General features: G+C 38.5%; 1 protein-coding gene across 12 annotated transcripts in view; it reads left to right on the top strand.

Moving 5' to 3' along the window:
* The window catches only part of FAM13C (family with sequence similarity 13 member C), a 131,367-nt gene that overhangs the window by 8,379 nt on the left and 99,317 nt on the right, over positions 1-23,671 (top strand). For all 12 annotated transcript variants that reach the window (XR_014827950.1, XR_014827949.1, XM_084996998.1 and 9 more), the window contains one exon: positions 2,329-2,482. Coding sequence is in view for 3 of the 12 variants with exons in the window: in XM_013983265.3 (XP_013838719.1) it covers positions 2,329-2,482 (154 nt within the window). In the remaining 9 variants the exon portion in view is untranslated. The remainder of the gene's footprint in view (positions 1-2,328; positions 2,483-23,671) is intronic.

Genomic DNA, 23,671 nt, shown 5'->3' with positions numbered 1-23,671 from the left:
ATGTATCCTGCTAAGGACTTTGGAATTTATCCTGAAGGCACTGGGAAGACTAAATATAGACCTCAGGTTTTTTTCTTTGCAAATAAACACTGGCCTAAGACCCCAAGTAAGTGTAATAATAGCCACTGTTCATTGAGTTGTGGCCTTGAGCCAACTTTCTATGGTAGGCATTTCACAGAGACTATTAGCTCTGCAAGGTAGAGATGCCAGGCATCTTATGGATGAGGGTCACAGAGGTGAAGTAGTGTGGCTTAGGCTGCATTACTAACAAGTGAGAGGATCTTTTGGACTCTTGTTCTTTTCAGAACACCATGCTCCTTCTCAGTTATGATTGATTCCAATAAGCAGTTACCTAATTTACATTACCTGTATTCTATGGGGGATTCTGAGGAACCAATTGGAAATATATTTCTAAAGATGACTTTTGTATTTAGGTTTTATATTTGTATATGAGAGGAAGATGCTTTTTGCTCTCCCCACTCCATCATTTTCCTTGCTTTCAAGTCAAGGAGGTGCATGAAATGGCTTTTATAAACTTTGGGTGCCTTGAAAATATGATATAAAAACAAAATTTAGGTGCCATTTTAAGAGTGAGTCTATCAAAAGAGTAATTTTAAATTTGAAAAATCACTTGTTTTCTTATCGAGTGTTCTAGAATCCTCCTTGAATGAGGAACATTTAGGTTACTGTAAAGGCAGCTGTTCCTTCTTTTGCTGCTCATCCAAGAGTGCAGATTGTGTGGATGAGTAGTATTTGTTCCTATTGAGAGACTTGCATTTCAAATGAACTAGTATAGCTCCAACCCATGGTTTGATATTGGTCTCCAAACCCATTTGTGACTTGAATTTTTTTTTAATGATCCTAAGGGAAAATATGAACCAATTTCACTAGCATTGTGTTTTTTTTTTTTTTTAAGTTAATAATATGAAGAATTATTTCACCTGTTGGGTTTACCTTTCCCAGATTCTAAATTTGTCCTGAGGCTTAAGTTTAACTTTTTCACACAATTTTATTTCCACATCATACCCAAATGCACGCCCTCAGTCATGATCTAGACCACCTGTCCCAATGCTTTCTTTGTTCTCCTCTGAAAAACTAACTGGAGCTCATCCTTCTGCTATCAGCTTAGTGCATTTAATCTTTCACTTGTCAAAAGACATCCAGAGCAGTGGGCACAGAAATCCTTCCTTTGCTGGTCTTGTCTCTTGTCTTGAGCGACAAAGCATTGCTTTCTAGCAGACCTTGTCAAAATCTCTTATGGATGCTTCTGGTCAGAGAGAAGGAGGGAAAGACACCATCTGGGGAAGTGGCCAGTTGTACAGAATTGCATGATCTACTACCATGATCTAGTTGCCCTTGGGTTAAGGAGGATGATATTGATTGTGGAAAGAGAATACCCCATCTGGCTCTGTCCATGATATTTGTGGAATTCTTAGCAAAAGAAGAAAAAAAATGCACCTAGATTTAAGAGGGACAAATGACTTCAAATAGCAGTGTTATTATGTCACAATTTTTGAGGAAATTGAAACAGCAGGGTGATGTTGTGTTGAATTTTATTGATGCGTGAAAATGAGCAGTGCCCACTGAGCACTGAGTGTGTAGAGGTAACACCAGTCCATTCAGTCTTAGCCAGCAATTCTACACCCATAGGACCCAGACACTGAGATCTTTGGCTTTGCATTGAGAGTGTTATTCAGATGGATGGCTTGGTTAGGTAAAATTTGACCCTTGTATTATCTTCTATTGAGGAAGTATGTATCCTATTAAAATAGACCCCAGTTAGACTTTTAAATGTGTCTGAAAATTGTAAGGAGATGCTTAAAGACTTGTCAGTGAGGAGGAAACATCATGCCTTGAAACAAAGACATGTGCCCTAGAGACTGGAGACCCAGTTGAGCACTGCAAGTCTGGGTGAGTTAGCCCTTCTATTCAGCATTTTATTTAATCTCTGGGGTTTAGAGTCTTAGTCTATATACTGGGATGACAATAGCTGAGCAGACTATCTCAGATGATTATTGTGAGTGGAAAAATATGACATGGGAAACCATCTTGAGGTGAAAAATTAAAAATAAATATGACAGGGCAAAGCTACAATGACAAAAAATTATGTATCACTAGCAAAGACTGGAAGGGAATGTGGGGTGATCCAAACAGTGACATTCAGTTCCTTCAAAACGAAGTCTACACTTAAAAAAAAAAAAAAAGTCTGCTAAAATTTTCCAAGTACTGGGAAAATAGAATAGCAATGGGGATCTCCAGCCTCTCCTTCCCAGGGCAGTTTATTATAGGCTTTTTGGTGCTTTCTAAGTTGGGTCTTTCTTGTTTTAGAGATGAAGACAATAAAGAAAATTACCCCGACGCCGGGGCTCCGCTAGAGGACTCCGCGGCTGACGTGCTGCGATCCAGCATGGGCAACTTCAAGTCCCGGAAGCCCAAGTCCATCTTCAAGGCGGAGAACGGGAGGAGCCACGGAGAAAGTCAGGTAGCGAGGCTCCACTCCCTCAGGCGTTTGCCTAGACCAGTGCTTCCCGGGCCAGGGCACAGTTCAGGTGACCGTCGGTGGGTCGGTCTGGGCAGGTTATTCTGCAGGTGGAGGTTTGCGTGACTTGTCTTTGCATCCCGCACCAATACCCTGGGGTGCATGCATGCTCCCTTGGGTTAATAGCGGCGTGCTCTGAGCAAGCAGGCTGCGCTTTTAGCGCCCTTTCAAACCAGTATTCTCTCATGCTAGACTTTGACATCATTGATTTGGATCATCCTTTGCAGGGGAGAGTGGAGGAGGATCTCCACTTATCTTCACTTATCCAGGGCATGTAGCTCTTGTCCCAAACTTGGAGATTTTTCTCATAAAATCAAAAATCCTGTGTTTATCCAGAGCCATGCTTCTTAGCTGCAGTTTAATGGCTTTGAAAAAACTTTCAAGCCTGTATGTGCCTGTTTGTCTGCTGTGTGTGTTTAGTAGCTGGTTCTTTAAGGTCAGTAAGTATTTAAATATATGAATGATCATCTTTCCAACTTGATTCAAGTAATACTGTGTGTATACACACACACACACACACACACACACACACACACAAATTATTTTTTATTTTACTTTTCTTGTTGTAGATGGATGTATCAAAGAATGTGATTTTTAAAAATCTTAAAACCCCTCAAATCATTTTGGGTGCTTTTAAAAGAGATTAACTGAAAATAATCCATTTTAATCTTACTGGGAGGTTAGTGGCCCCAACATTAAGACTATACTTGTCATGCACCTAACAGAGTTTTGGGGACATAGGTGCTTCATTAATGTGTCCTTGGCTTTTTTCTTAATGCTTAACTGTGAACTTTAAAAATCATGTGGGGAATTCCCATTGTGACACAATGAAAACAAATCCAGCTGGTATCCATGAGTATATGGGTTTGATCCCTCCCATTGCTCAGTGTGTTAAGGACACGCTGTTGCCCTGTGAGCTGTTGTGTAGGTCACAGATGTGGCTCAGATCATATGTCACTGTGGCTGTGGTGTAGACCTGTGGCTGTAGCATCGATTCAACCCTAATCTGGGAACTTCCATATGCTGCAGGTGCAGCCCTAAAAAGCAGTAAAATAAAATAAAATAATGTGGGAGGTTCTAGGTGTAGGTAGGTTAATTATATAATAATTTTAAGTCTTATTTAGCAAATGGGCACCAGGTGATCTTCTTGCTATAATGACTTTGGCTGGGCAGTTTATTTGACCTTGTAGTTTTCTTATATGCCTTGTGATTTTTATCTCATTTCTTTCTTCTTCTTCTTCTTCTTCTTCTTTTTTTTTTTTTTGGCATTGTGACCTCTTAGTTAATTTTGCAATGAGATGAAATGCCCTATGCATTCATGAAACTGTGCTGTGACTAGTTTAAACTAAGTTGAGTTGCAGAGAAAGATTAAGTGTAAAATAGCATATACATTATGATAAACTTGAGACCCTGGCTATGACTGAATGTACCCAACACTTGTTTGGTTAGGAGTGTGGTGCTGAAGAGGGCATAGGTACCCAAAGGCTGCCTGCAGAGTCTGACTGGTTCTGGGGAGGTTCTGACCTTGAATCTCCTATTAAAGGTCACCCGTGACATCATGGGCTTGGGGTGACTGGCTGTCTTTCCTAAAATGCCCTCTTTCTTGTCATCCTATAGTCTGGCCTCATAGAAATGACACAGTCATTACCTGTAATAAGGGGCTAATGGGGCATGTAATTCCCAACATGTTGCTCATATACAGGAAGATTTCAGAAGAAGGATATGCTGGTAGAATCCTGGCTGATAATATGACATAGGAATCCTGGACTGCAGGTAAACTTTCCAGTCCATTCCTAATATCTCTGTGTACACAATGAGATTTTTTTCCCTAATGACTAAGAAAACTTTGATACTTTTATTTTAGGCCTTCCATATTTTAGACAAATTTGAAACAGATTTCATTCTTCCCATTTTTTTTTTGGAGAGATATACTTAATCTTGGTTGAGTATTCACCAAGAACTGAGCATATTTAAATAATAATATAAATAAAATCAGCTAAAACTTGTTTAAGCATTTACTGTATCCAAGGCATGTACCATGTTTACAATGATCCTATGGAATGGCATTATTATCTTTTTGTACAAATGGAAAAATGAAGGTTCAGAGGGATTACATAACCTGAGTCAGATTTGGAAGAATTTGAGTGGAATGTCTTTTCCATAAAAGACAGTGTTTCTAACAAAGAGGTACCCAGAGCATTCAGGTATGAGTCTAGTGATTTACTTACCTCCTTATACCACTCATACCCTAATTTTTGTATAAAACCTGTTACTTCACTCTGGAATTTTTTTCCTTTGGTGACATATGTTGTTAAACGGTAATTAGTTATGTTGAAAGGATTACTTTGGAGAAAATTTTATATGTATTTTTCTTCTGTGCCTTAAAGCTTGTGATATTTGTCACATAAGCTAGACAAATCATTTGAGTGAATTCTAGCTCCACTAGGATTTAAGTTCCTTGAGGTCAGTGAGTTAATCTTTCTTGTCTGTCTTTGGATCTCAGTCCCTCCGTATTATTCACTGAACAACTCGAAACTGGAAAAATGTAATCATATATATAATATTACCATAATCATATAAAATATTATATACTACATATGTATTATTTGTAAAATGATATATAATTTTAAATATATAGGTAAAATATATAATGGTATAAAATGTTATAAAATGTAAGCATTATATCTTCATTTAATTATAAATTCATTTCAAAAGTGAATAAAATCTTGACTCTTACACAAATAAGAATCAAAGATTTTATTTAAATCATGAATTAATGAGGGAACCAATAAGCTATTATAACCAGTTCAAAAAAGAATGCAAAGTATCACACATTTATAGTGTGATAAGGAGTGCTGAAATAAATTTGTAAATGCTCTCAAAATCGGCAAAACTTATAATATCTGTAGGTATCTATAGGACATCTACTCAATTTCAATGTCTTTTGTTTTTCCTTGCCTTCTTTTCCTCCCTCCTTCCTTATTCCTTGTGATCATGATGATCTCAACGAAAGATTAACCTTAATCACAAGATAAGACTAGTCTCATTAGGTTTGGTCTTAGTATTTATCCGGGCATAGCAAGAGTGTTAGTTTACCATAGAGGTCCTCTTACATATGCTTTGCAAAATCTAGGGCCATATAGTTTTGAATAATTACAAAATTCACTTCTTTCTGGAGGTTTTCATAAGAAATCTCAGATTGGACTTTTAATGCCTCTATTATTTGCATTAAGGCAAGAAACCAAGTTCAAGAAATTCCTTCCTCCTTATTTCGCCTGCAGTATTTATATATTTGGGTGAATTCCTTTCTTCTAAAGGTCCCCAAAATAACTTTAGGTTCCTGACTTACTGCCTCTAGGTTGGACCCTGTAAACTAGCTAGCAAACTAATTATCCTAGGAGGCCTTTGTAGGCATTGACTCCATGATTAAGTCACATTAGTTCCTTAAAATTGGCCTGTTGTACCTTATCCAAGGAGCATCAGTCTCAATATGATGATCTAGGTGAAACATTAGTTACATAACATATTTCTCCAATTATATCTTGGTAAAAAGGAAGACATTGTTATTGAATAGATGAAATAGCCTTATTGCCATTGAAAGTAAGGATATTTGGTATGAATTTCTGAACTCGGGCTATTAGTAAGACTCAGATATCATTTTAAAATATGTCATTTCAGTTTATATAAACAGAATGGTTTTTAAATACAGGTTTTTATTAACATTCAGTTATGATGAGGCTAATAGATCAGAAAATGACTACTATTTGGAAAGCTTCCTACTCACTGTTCTTAGGTAGGGGTTGTGGGGGTGGCAATGCCTTGTCATGCTGGGCCACATGGGGAAGCACCAAGGTTGTTCGGGAGGAGGATAGGGCAAGGGGCTTTATTGTGGTTTTTAATTGAAAAGGCAAGGCAAGTGAGAGTAAACAGGCTTAGAATTGGATGGTTTGAATAATTTCAGTGGACACTGAGATATAGGGATTCTCTCTACTGATCTGGTAACTGGTCCTGGAATGAGGCAGAGGAAAATTGCCTTTTGGAGAATATGAGACAGATAGAGGAGGTGGTTCAGAGTATGGGCTCAGAATTGGTTAGTTTGCATATGAAAGGCACACTCCAATTTATTTGATATGTTTGCTGTCCCTAAGAATTGATTATCCGCCCCCCCCCACCGAGATGCAATCTGTTCCTAGTCACTGAGGCCCCAAATGCCAGAGCATCAAGAATACAGAAGATAATAAAAAGAAAACTAGTGTAAAAATCTACTAAATTAAATGAGTAATTAATAGTTGATGTAGAAAGAGAAAGGTCTTTCTTATAGATCCAAAAGACAGAATGTTAAGACAACAATATTCCAATCAGATAACCACTGTAAGATTTCCGTTATCAGTCCATTCAGTTTTGTGTAATTAATGCTTGTTCCACTTGATTTTAGGTTAGCAGTGACATGAAGTTGTCTGCTTCTTGACTAAAGTTCTGCAGGTCTTGACTCAGCCCACTGGTGTCATCAGACACCTATAACCCAAGAGTCTATTCTTTGAAAAGTCAGTTATTTAAAATATCTGAGCCTTTACCATGGGACTCTTAAGTGCATTCTTTGTTGAATACACAAACTCTGGCCTGAAGCTGATAGGAGAACCTTCAGACAATATCTGAGGAAAATGAACATCTTTAGATGACAGAAACCGAAAGTGATTTTGGTTAATTTACTACTAATAATTTTCAAATGTGAAGACAATTCATAATAAAAATGGTGCACAATGTGGCATGAAAAACAGCGTAATAAAATCATTCCCCCCAAGTTAGAGTGTCTCAAAGGGTAATAAATAAGCCTATTTTTAAAGAAGTCAGGGAATTTATTTCTGGTTTTACAAAAATGGAGGAATGTAATTCTTACAGATGAAAAATATGGCATAATTATCCTAAAAGAAGATGCCAAGAATATCAGGTAAAACATTCATTAAGTCTGGTGTGGCTCTTAGACATCTATATTATAAAACACCACAGAGAAGTCTGTTGTGCATCCCTGACTGAAAACCACTGGCCTGGATGATGCTAGATTCACATGAAAGAAGTAGGGATCTGGATAAGTCAGTGTTTTAAATAATAACCACAATTATCATTGATAATATTACAGTATTGCTGTCTAATATCATCAGGCAAAGATTCACCAAACTGGAACAAATATACGAGTCTAATAGGACTATGTGTTTCATAAAAGTTTTTTTTTCCCCCAATTTTTCTTTCTTTCTTTCTTTCTTTATATTTAAATATAGTTGACTTACAATGTTTCAGGTATACAGAAAAGTGAGTCAGTTAAACGTATACGTATACTCTTTTTCAGATTCTTTTCTATTGTAGGTTATAACAAGATACTGTTGTTCCCTGTGCTATATAGTAGATGCTTGTTTATTTTATATACATTGGTGTGTATCTATTAATCTCAAATTCCTGACTTGTCCACCCCACCTTCCCCTTTGGCAACCATGAATTTGTTTTCTATATCTGTGAGTCCATTTCTACTTTGTAAGTAAGTTCATTTGTATCATTTCATTTATTTATTTTGATATTTTTTTGGCTTCACCTGGGGCATGTGGGAGTTCCTGGGCCAAAGACTGAATCAGAGCTGCAGCTGAAACCTACACCACACCACTGCACCAGACTGGGGATTGACAGAGATAGCACTGGATCCTTAACCTGCTATGTCACAGTGGAAACTCCTGTATCATTTTTTTTCTTTAATTCTACATGTAAGTGATATCATATATTTGTCTTTAACTGACTTTGCTTGGTATGATAATCTCTAGGTCCATCTACATTACTCATAAGAATTTTGACCAAAGGGTAAATGACCTGTTAACTACATTTCCCATGCACCATGGTGGAGAGAATAGTTCTGTTCATAAAGCCGGATTTATTTGGGGGAACTTGAGTTTATGGCTCAAATCCTGCCTGATGCTTGTTGCCATCATCAAAACACAGTTCTAACTGGTCTGTATGAGATCATCACTGACCAAAAGTATCTGTGAAGACCCTATGGGCACAACTTTATAACTTAGAAGTAACCCTTTTGAAGCTGAAGGTTTAGCTGTTGCCACTTCTGGGTTCTCTGTTCACAAAGTTTATATTTAGGATCCCTGAGTGGATCTTCAGTATGATCCTAACCAGGTTGGGAATGAGGGTGTGGGCAAGGGAGAAGGGGCCAGATAGGAACCACTGGAAGTTTTAAGCTTTCTTACCTTTCTGAACAACTCCAAAGTTAGAATCAGAAATTCCATTTATAGAGGCTGAGATTCAATCCTACTTTGAGCAACTTAACTTTAGTCCACAGAGTAGCAAAATCTGAGGTTTTGTCTATATGTATGAATGTGATTATTTAAAAGAGGAGTGCTTTGGATATATTTGCTGATTCTATAAAAGTCCAGGAACCAAGAAGGAAATGCAAGAATGTCCTCAAAGAGGTTAAGATATTTAATATCTCAGCATAATAAAACTCATTTATGACAAACCCACAGCCAACATAATACTGAACAATGAGAAGCTGAGCCTTCCTGCTAAATTCTGGAACAACACAGGGGTACCAACTCTCACTTCTATACAACGTAGTATTGGAAATCCTAGCCACAGAAATCATACAAGAAAAATAAATTAAAAGTATCCAAATTGGGAAGGAGGAGGTAAAACTGTCGTTGTATGCAGATGATGTGATACTCTGTATAGAAACCCCTAAAAATTCCACACAAAAACTATTAAAACTGATAAATGAACTCGGCAAGACAGCAGGATACAAGAATAATGTATAGAAATCTATTGCATTTCTTACCCTAACAATGAAATATCAGAAAATAAAGTAAAAAAAAAAAAAAACTTCATTTAAAATCACATTAAAAAATACCTAGAAATAAACCTAAACAAAGAGGTGAAAGACCTATCTGTATGGTGAGAACTATAGAACATTGGTAAAAGAAATTAAAGATGATTCAAGGAAATGAAAAGATATCTCATGCCCTTGGATTGGAAAAATTAATTTTGTTATAAATATACATACTACACAAAGCAATTTACAGATTTAATGTGATCCCTATCAAATTACTCATGATATTTTTCACAGAGCTAGAACAAATAATCCTAAAACATATATGGAACCATAAAAGACCCAGAATTGCCAAAGGAATCCTGAGGGAAAATAAAAAAGCTGGAGATATAACCCTCCCAGACTTTTGAAAATACCACAAAGCTACAGTAATCGAAAGAGAGTGCTATTGGCACAAAAACAAATGTATGGATCAGTGGAACAGAATAAAGAGCCCTAAAATAAACCCATGCACCTATGATCAATTAGTATTTAACAAAGGAGGCAAGAATATGTGATGGAGAAAGGACAGTCTCTTCAGCAGGTGGTGTTGGGAAATCTGTACATCTGCATATAAATGAATGAAATGACAACACTCTCTCATACCAGGCACAAAAATAAACTGAAAATGGCTTAAAGACTTAAATATAAGCCATGGCACCATAACACTCCTAGAATAAAACATAGGCAAAACATTCCCGATGTAAATCATAAAAATATTTTCTTAGATCTGTCTCCCAATTCAGGAGAAATAAAAGCAAAAACAGACAAATGGGACCTAATCAAACTTATAAGCTTTTGCAGAGCAAAGGAAACCATAAACAAAATGAAAAGACAACCTACAGGCTGAAAGAAAATATTTGCAAACGATTCAACACAACTCACAAGGGATTAATTTCCAAAATACACAAACACCTCATGCAACTCAATATAAAAAAGAAAAACCAATCCAATTAAAAAGTGGTCAATCTAAATAGACATTTCTCCAAAGAAGGCATACAGATAGGCAATAAGCATGTGAAAAGATGTTCATCATCACTAATTATTAGAGATGCAAGTCAAAACCACTGTGAGGTATCACCTCACACTGTTCAGAATGGCCATCATTAAAAACTCTATAAATAATAACTATACTTCTAATTTTTAAAAATCTACAAAAAATAATAGCTGGAGAAAGTGTGGAGAAAAGGGACTCCTCCTACACTTTTGGTGAGAATATAAATTGGTGTAGCCACTATAGAGAATGATATGGAGTTTCCTTAAAAACTAAAAATAGAGTTACTGTATGATCAGTAGTACCACTGTTGGGCATATATCTGGAAAAGAGAAAAAATTTAATTTGTAAAGGTACATTCACCCCAGTGACCATGGTAGCACTATTTACAACAGCCAAGACATGGAAGCAAGCTAAATGTCCATCAACAGATGAATGATAAATAAAATGTGGTATATTTATAAAATGGAATGCTACTCAGCCGTAAAAAAGAATGAAATAATGTCATTTGCAGCAACATGGATGGACCTAGAGATTATCATACTAAGTGAAGTAAAACAGAGAGACAAATATATGGAATCTAAAAAAAAATAATAATACAAATTAACTTATGAAACAGAAACAGACTCACAGACATAGAAAACAAACTTAGGGTTACCAAAGGGGAAGTGGGGAAGGATAAACTAGGAGTATGGAATTAACAAATACACACAACCATATATAAAATAGATGAACAAGATGATTTACTGTATAACACAGGGAACTAATAACTCTAATATTAGAGTTTATTGATATGATGAACTTGAAGTTAAAACAAGACTTGTGAGTTTTTGCTAAGCAGAGACTTCTTGTCAAAGTAGAGTCCAATTAACAACTTTCTATCCTGTAGAATGTATTATTAAATAGCAAACACTCTTTTTAGGGAGGAGAACTGATTAAGGCAATAGATTATACATGTTCTAATATTTTGTGAAAAATTGTACAATACATGGGGAGTGGGTGAAATGGGTGAAGGTGGTCAAAAGATACAGACTTACAGATATAAGAGAAATAAGTCCTGGGGATGTAGTATACAGCTTGGTGACTGTAATTAACATACTCTATTGTATATTTGAAAGTTGCTAAGAGAATATATCTTAAAAGTTCTCATCACAAGAGAAAAAAATTATAACCATGCGTAGTGAATGAATGTTACCTAGAATTATTTTGGTGACCATTTTGTAATATCACATATATCAATTCAGTATGTTATAATATTATGTCAGTTATATCTCAATAAAAATATATCTGCCTTATCTCATGATTAACAATGAGCTCTGGGGGTTTCATCTCTCCTCTTTAGAATATTTAGGTAATTCTTCATCTTGAGAAACTTTGGAATTGATTGTGAGACCCCGTAATACGTATGTTTTCTACATGTTTAATATGTGTGTGATTATCAGTCTTGATTGGTCTCTCTTGATTTGCGTACAGTTTCTACTATTTTCTGGAACGATTTGTCTCACATTAACTTTTTATAGTCACACTTTCCCGATTACTTAAAAATGTAGAAACCTACCATTTAATTAAAAAAATCCCTATTTATCAACATTTCTGTACTGATTAAAATGAGCATATCCTGGTATTTAAAAAGACAATAGATTTTATGTACTCTAATACTTGGTGAAAAATTCAAGTCTGTATTTCTATCATATTAATCCCCGATGTGGCAATGAATAGACTTGACTAACAGAACCGCCTTCTTGAACTGGATCTCCAGAAGGCATTTAGAGTTAGCATTGGTGAATCAAATTTTACCATCTTCATTTCCTACCAGCTGGCAGCAGGCTCTGCACCATGCTTCTGTCCTCCTTGTGGCTATTTTATTTTATTTTATTTTTTATTTTATTTTCCCACTGTACCCTTGTGGCTATTTTAGCAGAAGAGAAAAAGGAGGCTTATGGAGAGGTTTTTTTTTTTTTTTTTTTTTAAACCATACCCATGGCACACAGAAGTTCCTGGGCCAGACTGAACCTGAGCCACAGCAGTGACAATGTTGAATCCTTAACCATTAGGCCACCAGGGAACTCTTTTCTACTGGAGATGTATGTATGTGTGTGTGTGTATAATATATATACATATATTTTTTTCTGCTAGTTTTTTTAACTGAATTTTTTTTGGAGAGTTTTTCTGCAGTGAGCTGTGTACTGTGATCGTGATGCCAATCCATTTCCTTAGGGAGACCAGCTGTTCGGTCTGGTGTACATACATTGGCATCAGGTTTCTTCCACTTGGCTCTGGTAGATGTGTTAAAAGGCTGGAAAGAGATCCAGGTCTGATTGTGAAAATTGTATTTTTATCTTTCTGCAGAAATAAAAAGCCCCTGAACACTTTTAGGCAAAATAACCTAACTTTATTTACTATAGTAAAGTATAGTCCTTATTCTTACTGTTATACTCTGAATTTTAAAGAAAATCAGTACCTAATTCTGGGTCATTTTTTTTACTCCAAAAGGAACTAAGACTCTGTTTCTAATTATAATTCTACTTTACATTGTTCTTAGTATATGATTGAACCACTTAGCTAGTGCAAATGATAGAAACCTACAGCTGATTGACTTTGAAATTGAGAACCCTGGAAATCTAAAATGAGTGGACTTCAAATAGAATTTCACTTGCTTTTCAGTGAAGGGAAGACTTTTACGTTCTGAATATGCCTTTGAGGGCTTGTATTTTGCAGCGTGTCAAAAGCATGAATTTACTGTGATTCTAACAATTGGTCTTAGATAAGTTTTTTGACACATTAGTTTGCGTTACATTATTTCTCTCATGTGATTGTGCAGCTCCAGTGAAGATGTTTTACTTCAATTCCTGTTAAGGTATGGATCTATGAGAAAACTTGTTACTGGTCAGTTCAAAACATGGCTCTCTGGGAGTTCCTGTCGTGGCGCAGTGGTTAGCGAATCCGACTAGGAACCATGAGGTTGCCGGTTCGGTCCCTGCCCTTGCTCAGTGGGTTGACGATCCGGCGTTGCCCTTGCTCAGTGGGTTGACGATCCGGCGTTGCCGTGAGCTGTGGTGTAGGTTGTTGCAGACGCGCCTCGGATCTTGCATTGCTGTGGCTCTGGCGTAGGCCGGCGGCTACAACTCCGATTCGATCCCTAGCCTGGGAACCTCCATATGCCGCGGGAGCGACCCTAGAAATGGCAAAAAGACAAAAACAAAAACAAAAAAACCATGGTCCTGTGGATTTTTTTTTTTTTCCAGGTTCCACATCACTCCACTGAGAGTAAATGGTTGAAATTCAGAGGGATAGAGTGAGAGAGGGGGTCTTTGAAAGTGAGACCATCTGAGTCAGTGTTTGGATTTATCTGTATCTCATGGTATATCAGATTCTGATACTTCTCTTCAAAATAACAGCCAACCTGTTCTTAGTGATTAAGCTGATGATGAAAGATATCTTTAGGAAGGAATCTGGAATGTTTGTAATATAACTTTATTGCTTCTTTTCAAATAAATAACTACATTCAGCGTCATACTGACATGTAGGAATCTTAAAATTAAGTGAGGTACCTCATTTGGGCATTGAATCTCAAAATTTTTTAAACAATTGTCACTCAAAAAGAGTTTATGTTCAAGTAACTGGTTGGAGACAAGTTTATGAGCAATGGAACATTTGAAATATTGGCACTATAGTGCTTAAGGCCACATTATCTAATTGATATTCCATCTATGATGGACATTACTGAAGAATTACCCTTAAAAAAATGAAGATGGTATTGGTTCTTCTGAGTATAGCAGTGGAAGATAGCCAGAACTCATCTCTACTTACACTTAGCAGAGATGATTCCCACATAGAATGGCTCTTAAACTTGCCTTGTTATCTTTCTTATCCTTATTTATCTGTACAAAGTTATCCTTCACATATATAAAGAAATTCTGATTTAAAGAATCTCTGATTTCCCCTACATAGTTCCAAAGATGGTTTCTGATACTAGACATGTAGCCCTATAAATTTAGCCCAGAGGCAAGACCTACCAGAATATAGAAAGAGGAGTAAATCATCCATGGAACACCATTGTCCTGTTGGTACCTGCTGCCCTTCCATGGGGTTCTAAGACTTGCTCCCTCTACTATAGAGAATTTAATAACTTCAATAACTTCCAGAGCTATGGTTGAATGGTAGTATAATGAGGTGGTAGAAAGCATGCTCTATAGTTCCTGCTGGATATGGCCTCAAATTTCTTCTCAGCCACTTACTTTATGTGTGACTTTAAGCATTTATTTACTAGCTCATTGTGTTAGTGTTCCATCTATAAAACAGAGATTATAATTTGTATTTACTTTAAGAGTTATGATTTGTATTTACCTGTAATTTGTATAACCCTAATGGTTCAACATGTGTTGGGGGCTTAAAAAATTGAATAAATGTTTTATAAACTTACTTGGCTGGAAATACACTAAGCTTCAATAATTCCATGTCCCCTGAGTTAGGCTAGGCTGGGCTCTGCCGCAATAACAAATAATCCAAAACCTTAGTTGTTTAAACCAACAAAAGTGCATTTCTTGTACATGTTCTATAAACATCATTGGTCACTAGGAAGTGTCTGTTCATGGCAGTCAATTAAGGACCCAGATGAACCAAACAGTGTCAATCTTGAATGTGCTGGTTTTGAATCAGAAAGAAAAGAGAGCTCTGGAGGATTCTGAACCAATAATTAGAAGATTTAGGCCTGAAGCCATACGTAGTATTTCCATTCTCTACTAATTGGCCAGAGTTGGTCATGTGTTTCCCCTGTAACCACAATTTCAAAACACAGGGACAAGGAAGTCTAATGCTGCACCATGTCCCCAGAGGGAGATTAAGACACTGGCCAGCAGCACTAATGACTTCTGCATCTTAGAGTAGCATGTCACCTATAGCAAGAGGAAGTTAGTTGACCTTTTTTCTCATCCAGTCCTTCAAAATTATAATGTATTAATGTTCTTAATGTCAAGGACTAGAAGAAAAAAACATTAATTAGGCTAATTTACTAAAGGAGATACATGGCATTATATTATTGTTTTGAACAGGAATTGCAGTTTTATATAAGCACCCTTTCAGTTAAACACCTTCTTCATTAGTATCAGAAAAAAAGAGGTATGTTCAGTTATTGATTTTTTTTTCTCTATTGCCAAATGAAACTTCGGAGTTCATCAATTGTATGTCATTTAGGGACAATTGTGGTTTAAGTCTTGCCTGAAGATTGTAGTGACTTTGGGTTATGTGCAACCCATGGTACTATGATTAAGAGGCATTTTTAAATTTGATCCCTGAATAATCTTTCCTATAGAAAATGGATTTGACAAGGGGGACACTGTCAGCTGTGAGAGCTGGGTTTCTGAATACACACAGATATGCAAATTCACATCCTCATGTACTTGGTGATATTTATCCAAGAGCAGGGTGTTCTTTAGGCAAAGAAAACAGCTTAACAAGGACTTAGCCTGTTTTGGAGCTTGGAAGTGAAGCTGTTTGGGAAGTCTGGAGAGCGGAAACATAATGAACTGACATTTTGGGTAACTAAGGATTGCCAATCTAAACTTTATCAAACATGGTTAAACATCACTTTGGGACCAAGACATAACATATCAACCTCAAGCCTGCAATTTCAGAATGCATATTTTGCAAGAGAGGTCATTGCCAGATAAAATATGGGATATCCAGTTAAATTTGCATTTCAGATAAACAGTGGATAATTTGCTAGTATAAGTAGGTCTCATGTAGATATGGCTTGGAACAGGAATGGGAGTTTTGTACAAGCAAGTGCCTACATGGAACATACTCATATTACAAGGTTATTGTTCATCTGAAATGCAGATTTAACTGGACATTTTGAAATTTTAGTTACTAAATATGGTAACCTTTTCAAGAATGAATGGCCTAGGCATTTGACCTCACTCACCTTCTCTTCCAAGGTAGAAGTAACTAATTGTACCCCTGTAGCCTGAGAGCCTCAGGCTTGGGAAATATTTTTTTTTAGTTGGGTCTTTCCAGGATAGTTCAAACAGGCATAGGAAGGGAAGTCAGCCTGTCCAGAATATTGAGGCTTATAGCAATTTTACATTGCCAGCATCCAAACAGCTTGAAAAATTCTGGGAAAAGCAGTCTACTCTCTTGGGATGATAAAGCCTTAAAAACCGGATAGAAGTACTAAAAAGTTTGAAAATCTGCCCTTGAAGCCTGCAGATTATCCCACTGGACCCTCCTTGCTGTGAACAGGGGCTGTCATCAAGTCAATCGAAAGGCTGGACTGTGAGTTTGGGGTTAGTAGATGCAAACTATGGCATTTGAAGAGGATAAGCAATGAGATCCTGCTGTATAAAACTGGGAATTATATCTGATCACTGTGATGGAGCATGATGAAGGATAATGTGAGAAAAAGAATGTGTATATGGGTATAACTGGGTCACTTTGCTGTATGGCAGAAATTGACAGACATTGTAAATCAACTATAATAAAAAATTTAAAAATTTTAAAAATTAGAAAAAAAGAAATGCTGACTTTGAACCTAAAACAACCAAAAACAACATAATTGATGTCAAACACAGACAGAACAAGGGCACTGGTGTTTTGAGCATTAATCCTGCTGAAGATAAGCAGCCAGACAGAGGAATGCTGCCTTGAAAATTGCTGCTCTGGACTGAGGCTAGTGCCTCAAGCAAGAATGGCCTTCCCTTGAAAACAAAGCTTAGGCATTCTTTTATTGTGTGGTTGACTGACTCCTGACACAGGTGACTGGTGGTCTGAGTCAATGGTGGCACTTTGCCTTCCCACCCAACTAAACCCTGCTTGGTTTTGTTATGAATCTTTAAAAAAAAATTTAATAACTGAGCCTTCTGAAACTTTACTGCTTAATAAGTCGTAGTCACTGTTAGGGGATTTCTTGCAGGAATATGGGTGTTCAGATCTGCTTCTTTTGTTCCTTAACATGCTGGACTACAACATTCTGATTGCTTGGCTTGGTAGTGTTGCTCTGTGCCAGGGAAATTTCCAGTAGGAAAGGTCATCCCAATGTTAGAATTTCCGACTTTTCAGCCGTAACTAACCGTCGGTGATCAAAGGGATACTGTCAAGGTTTAAAGCTCTCTTTATCCATCTGCCAGCAGGTAAGGGGTTGGCTTTTAGTATGTTTTAATCCAGAACGCATTCACTGTACTGAAGGTATGACTTACCAGATTTAAAAGATGCCAGGGGGAAAATCCTTGAATGGTGTGCTTGTGGATCTAGAGGAGGTAGAGGAGGGCCCTAGCCTCCATCACCACCTCTTCCTTACGTCATTCCCTGTTGCTTGCTGTCTTCTCAGTTGAATTGAAACTGATATTTGATTATGAAACCAGGAGAGCCTTGTCTAAATATTGCTTCCTCTGAGAGACAAGAGGACTGAACAGAAGACTGAATTAGTGCAGCTCTAAAGAAAATGCAGGATTTAAGGCTCCTTTAAAATTTTTATTTTTTAAATTTATTTTTTAAAATAAAATATGATTGATTTACACAGTTGTGCCAATTTCTGCTGTAAAGCAAAGTGACCCAGTCTCACACACACACACACAAATACACACACATTCTTTTTCTTTTTCTCATGCCATTCCCCCCCCCAATCAAGTTCTATCCCAAGAGATTAGATATAGTTCCCTGTGCTATACAGCAGGACCCCATGGTCCATCCATTTTAAATGTAATAGTTTGCATCTACTAACCCCAAACTCCCAGTACATCCCACTCCCTCCCCTCCACCTTGGCATCCATAAGTCTGTTCTCTATGTCTCTGAGTCCGTTTCTGTTTTGTGGGTAGGTTCATCTGTGCCATACTTTATATTCCACATATAAGTGATACCATATGGTGTTTGTCTTTATTTTTCTGACTTACTTCACTTAGTATGAGAATCTTTAGTTGCCACCATGCAAATGGCATTGGTTTGCAACCTCAAGTGACATTGGTTCGTTCTTTTTTACGGCTGAGTAGTATTCTGATGTATACATGTCTTGTTTTTTAACTGGCTACTTATAAAAACTTTGACTGCTATCATCCTCCCTACCAATATGAAACATTAAGGCAGAAATAGAGAAAAAAAATAAACAAGATGTAACCCCTATTAAATCTCTACCTCTCTTCTACCTTGTACTAAAAAGAGGATGGGAACCAAGTGATTGTTTCTCCACGTGATCAGGAGTCTGGAAGAATAAGAATTAGAGCTGTCTTTGGGCTGTCTACAGGGCAAGAATCTGGTGAGCTCTACTTTGGCTGATGCAGTCTTGGCTCTTCAGGGTTTAGAGGCAAGGAGGGGGTTCAGGCAGACAGTCCCCCAAAAGGCAGGCAGATATGGGATGGGCATGAAGTAGGCAGAGAGCTCACACTAGGAAAGAGACGGGGTTCTAATCTCAGCAATGGAGATAAAATTCTAATTTACAGAACAATGAAAGTCTTTGCAGAGACTATTTTAAATGATTTTTTTTTTAAATCAGAAAATGCAGTAGCTGGAACTCTGCTTGAGCCTTATCTTCCTGTCTTTGAAAATTTCATTATTTGATTAAAGTTTCTAAAATGATACTTCTAAGATTTATTATAGTGTCTTATAGCAGTGCTGTAGCTCTGAACACGTTTTGTTCTTGACTAGGGTTTTTTTTTTTTTCTTTTGGCCTAGAGTATTTTTTTTTTTTTCTTTTGGCCACATCTGCAGTGTGTGGACGTTCCTAGGCCAGGGATCAAACCCATGCCACAGCAGCGATCCAAGCTGCAGTGACAATGCTGGATCCTTAACCTGCTGTGCCACGAGAGAACTCCAACACCTTGATTTTGGACTTCTGGCCTCCACAGCTGTCAGAGAATAAGTATTTGCCTTTTTACACCACTGAGTTAATTTTTACAGAAGCCCTAGGAAATGGACATAAGGGGTTTCCTGAAGTTAGACCATACATAGGCTGCTCCTCATGCTCCAGGGAAACTGGCCAGAGCTGGATGGGATGCCAACCCAGGAGGATGAGCAGACTGGCAGGGCAGAGACATGGGTACAGAGTGTCCATACAGTGGGCCCCAGGCTGGGATTGGGTGACAGGAACAAGGCAGATACTTGGAATAAAACCTCAGAGTGGCAGCCGCAGCAGGACACATCTGTTGCCACATTACCTACACTGACCTTCCTTTCCTTTGACAGAGGACAGAATCGGCCCCAGATCCTGTTAGAGCCGAACCAAACTGAACTCAGGCCAAGGGAAGGTGGTTGGAGCAAGGGGGCAAGCAATTCATCACATGCAACAGTGGGGTAACTGGACGTTTTTGGATGTACACTCAAGTGCTCACTACTCACACAGTTGCTGAGAACTGTGTCAGTTCCATGTGTTTTTAACTTTTTTGTTTTGGGCCATACCTATGGTGTATGGAAGGTCCCAGGCCAGGGATCAAACCCTTGCCACAGCAGCAACCTGAGCCACTGCAGTAACAATTCCAGATTCTTAACCCACTGATCTACTTGGGAATTCCTCCATGATTTTGTTTTTTCTCTTGGTGGCCACATCCTTGGCATATGGAAGTTTCTGGGCCAGGGATTGAATCCAAGTTGCATCTGTGACCTAAATGCCAAAGCTACAACCTAAATGCCATGACTGCAGCAATGCCCAATCCTTTAACCCATGTTCCAGGCCAGGGATTGAACCCACTCCCCCGTAGTGACCTGAGTTGCTGAATTTGGATTCTTAACCAACTGCGCCACAGTGGGAACTGCAACACTATGTTATTAACTACAGTCACCATGGGCACAGCCTGGTCATGAGTGCTTTATGACAATAATTTCATATGTAATATGTATATGATATTTAGTAAATAATAAATCATGTATTTATATAATAATTCATTTCATTCTCATAACAACCCTGTGGGGGTACTAGTACTCATTCCTTTTTACAGATGAGGACACTGAGGCACAGAGAAGTTAAGTAACTTGCTCAAGACCACAAAAATGGAATGACTGACCTAATGGTATTATTAGGTACTGCTTAGGGTTGTCTTAAAATTGATTTATATTTTTTATCAATTGGGGGATGGATTTGTCCTATTTGGGTCCTTCAATATAGACACCAAATAAGTCATCATAGATTACGAATGTGTCCAGGGCCTGGGAGGTTAAGATCTGCTGGGACTCAAGAAAAGGAGGGAGGGGTTCCTCTTGTGGCTCAGCAGGTTAAGAACCTAACACAGTGTCTGTGACGATGTGGATTCAATCTCTGGCCTCTCTGAGTGGGTTAAGGATCTGTTGTTGCTGCAAGCTGCAGCATAGTTCACAGATGTAGCTTGGATCCGGTGTTGCCATGGCCGTGGTGTAGGCCTGCAGCTCCAAGTCCAGTTCAACCTCTAGCCTGGGAATTTCCATATGCCACAGTGTGTGGCTGTATAAAGAAAAAAAATAAAGAAGGAATCCAACATTCCTCTTACCTGTTGGGATAAGAAAAATATGTCATTCTTAATAAAAGAATCAATTGCACAGGGATTTCCTGGCACTTCCTGAGGAGTAGGAGGAGGGAACTAGAGATATTTTAATGGCATATCTTTGTAATTAATGACAGGTGAGTGCTGTGGCTTTAATGCCATGTGGTATGCTTCAGACGACTTGATTTTTTTTCAGGCAGCAGGGGGTGCTTTTCTTTAGATGTGTAATGGGGGCAGTTCTGTCTGGGCATTTGCACATGAGTAGAAAGGAGTAAGATCTCAGTGGTCGCATTCCTGTAACAGCTCTCGCTGTCTGTTCTGAGTCCCTGGAACCTTGCCACCTTGGGGAAGCTGAGGCATATGGCCGACTTATCCTTTAGTGGTTGCATCAATGGAGAATTGGCCACAAAGTAGTTCAAAACCAGGTTGAGCATATTATCTTAAAGCCTGGCTTTCTTGAAAGCACAGATGTTGTTGACAGTTTGTACTGGGTGGTGTTTTTACCATCAACTTTGGCCGTGGTTGAATGGCAAGATGCAGAGCTTCTTGACCTTAACCTCAGGTTGTGAATGCATACAGTGATTTAGGACCTTCTCTTTCTTCCTGTAACAGCAGGCATTGAGGGTGCCTCTGCATGTGAGGACTTGATCCAGGGTAGTTGTGGGGCTACTTTGCTTGAGGTGGATGTACTGTTACTGGGGAGATGATGACAGGAACAGTGGAGCATCCATTGAGCCCTGGGTGAGGTGCAGCCTCTTTTGTCATTGTTTGGACTTGGATTCCTGTGAGGCACCTGAGATTACCCACAGCTGAAATGGTGGCTGATAGTGTCCTTCCTCCCATTAAGGTTGTTTAAGGCTTAAGTGAGATAATCCTTGTAAAGCAGTGACTGGAAAGCCTGGTATGTAATAAAAGCTCAATATATATTAGAATGCCAGCTGTCACTATGGTTATTATATCCTAATATATTGCTGCAATAATGAGAATGAAAAGTTCCTATCCTTTTACAAAAAGACTAACTGTTCTGTGGCCATCAAAACCTGTTTTACATTTGTTTAAACTGATTGATCACTGCATCACACATGCTTCTATAAACCAGCTAATCAACACCAGCAGCCCCCAATCCTGGGAACACACCCATTGTAAAGGCAGTCAACAAGAATTTCACCCTGGTGATTGCCAGGCTGCTAATCAGCAAATCCACCCTTTTCTCACTCTAGCTTTGCTTCTGCACCTCAGGGTCGGCTAAATGCCTGAGCATTCCAGCCTTTGGAAGTCTCCTAGCCCCTGAAATCCAAGGGTCTCCAAATGCTACATAAGATCAGCTCTCTCTGTTTTGCTCAGAAAGAAGGTCTGTTCAGGCACAGCTGTCCCCTGCTCAGCAAGCTATCAATTCCGCTTTTTGTTCAGATAGTGAGTGTGGAGCTCTTCTTTCAACAATGGACATATGTATAAAGTGTTAAGGTATCACAAAGATGGGGTTATGTGGAAAGGTTCATAGGAAGGGTGATTTCTTGTCCAATGTGTGCAGTAGGAATTAAGTAGGAAAAAATTTGTAGGTGGAGGGAGATTTCTGACTTAAGGGAACACAACATGAGTGATGATGGCAGTTTAAGAGCTGCTACCCGGTGTTCCCATTGTGGCTCGCTGGGTTAAGAACCCAGCATAGTGTTGGTTAAGGATGTGGGTTTGATCCCTGGCCTTGCTTAGTGGGTTAAGGATCCAGCATTGCCACAAGCTTTGGCATAGGTCTCAGACGTGGCTCGGATGTGGCATTGCTGTGGCTCTGGTATATAGTCCGAGAGCTGCAGCTTCTATTCAACTCCTAGAACTTCCATTTGCTGCAGGTGTGGCCCTTAAAAAAAAAAAGCTGCTACCTAATTTGTTATCCCTGGACTGTAGGGTATGTGAAGGGTGGGGTGATGGAGACTAGGACTGGAGCAGTTTGCAGGGACTGGGTTGTAACGGCCTTGGATTCCATCCTAAGGAGTTCTCCTCTTCTGGTGCTTCTCAAACATTTTTCTAACTTTCTGAGTCCTAACCACAGAAGACTGAGCTTTTACCATAAGAGGGAGTTTCTTTGAAATCTCCCTATAGGGGATATTTGTCATTCTATTTTGGCTGCCCAGCCTTTGAACTCTGCTCTTGGGTTTGGAGCATTTCCCACAGAAGGGAAAAAAAAGCAGAATCTTTTTTTTTTTTTTTTTTTTTTCATTCTAGAAGCTGAAAATGCCAGTATTTGCTTCTCCAGCCTCCCTTTCAATGAGGACATGGGCAGAACCTGGGGTGGGAGCCAATGCAGCAGGAGGCAAAACCAGGGCTATGCAAGGTGGTTGTGGTGGTGGTGCCTGTTCTAGTGTGTGTGAGCATTGCATGCTACAGGATCCACTGTTGTTCAATCCAGATATTCCCATATCCCTAACCTTTAAGTATTGCTGAAATAAAGGTGCTCTTGACAATGTTGTGATAGAGTTTGATAAAACATATTATCTAATTTTTCTTTAAAAAATAAAATTGGTGTCCCCTGGTTGCTCAGCAGGTTAAGAATCTGGCATTGTCACTGCAGCGGCTAGGGTCACTGCTGTGGCATGGGTTCCATCCCTGGCCTAGGAACATCCTCATGCTGCGAGTGTATCCAAAAAACATAATAATAACACAATGGTTTTAATAGTGGCATCGGAGATGCAGGGTGCTCAGTGGTGGCAGAAATGTTCGTGTTGGGCCAGTTCCGAGCCCAGTTTTGGTCTTCTGAGCCCAGACCAGAACCCATGTCTGGTTCTCCAGCCTGTTGCATTATTTTGTAAGCTTCCCAATGAATTCATTCTTTGTTTAAATTAGAGTTTGC

This window comes from Sus scrofa, chromosome 14, assembly GCF_054392235.1.
Source record: "Sus scrofa isolate SSC_HxYL_T2T_F1_AM1 chromosome 14, Sscrofa_HxYL_maternal_Yorkshire_Landrace_v2.0, whole genome shotgun sequence".
In the NCBI taxonomy this organism is placed as follows: Eukaryota; Metazoa; Chordata; class Mammalia; order Artiodactyla; family Suidae; genus Sus; species Sus scrofa.
The sequence above is the reverse complement of the archived record's forward strand: the minus strand, read 5'-3'. Positions and strand labels throughout refer to the sequence as shown.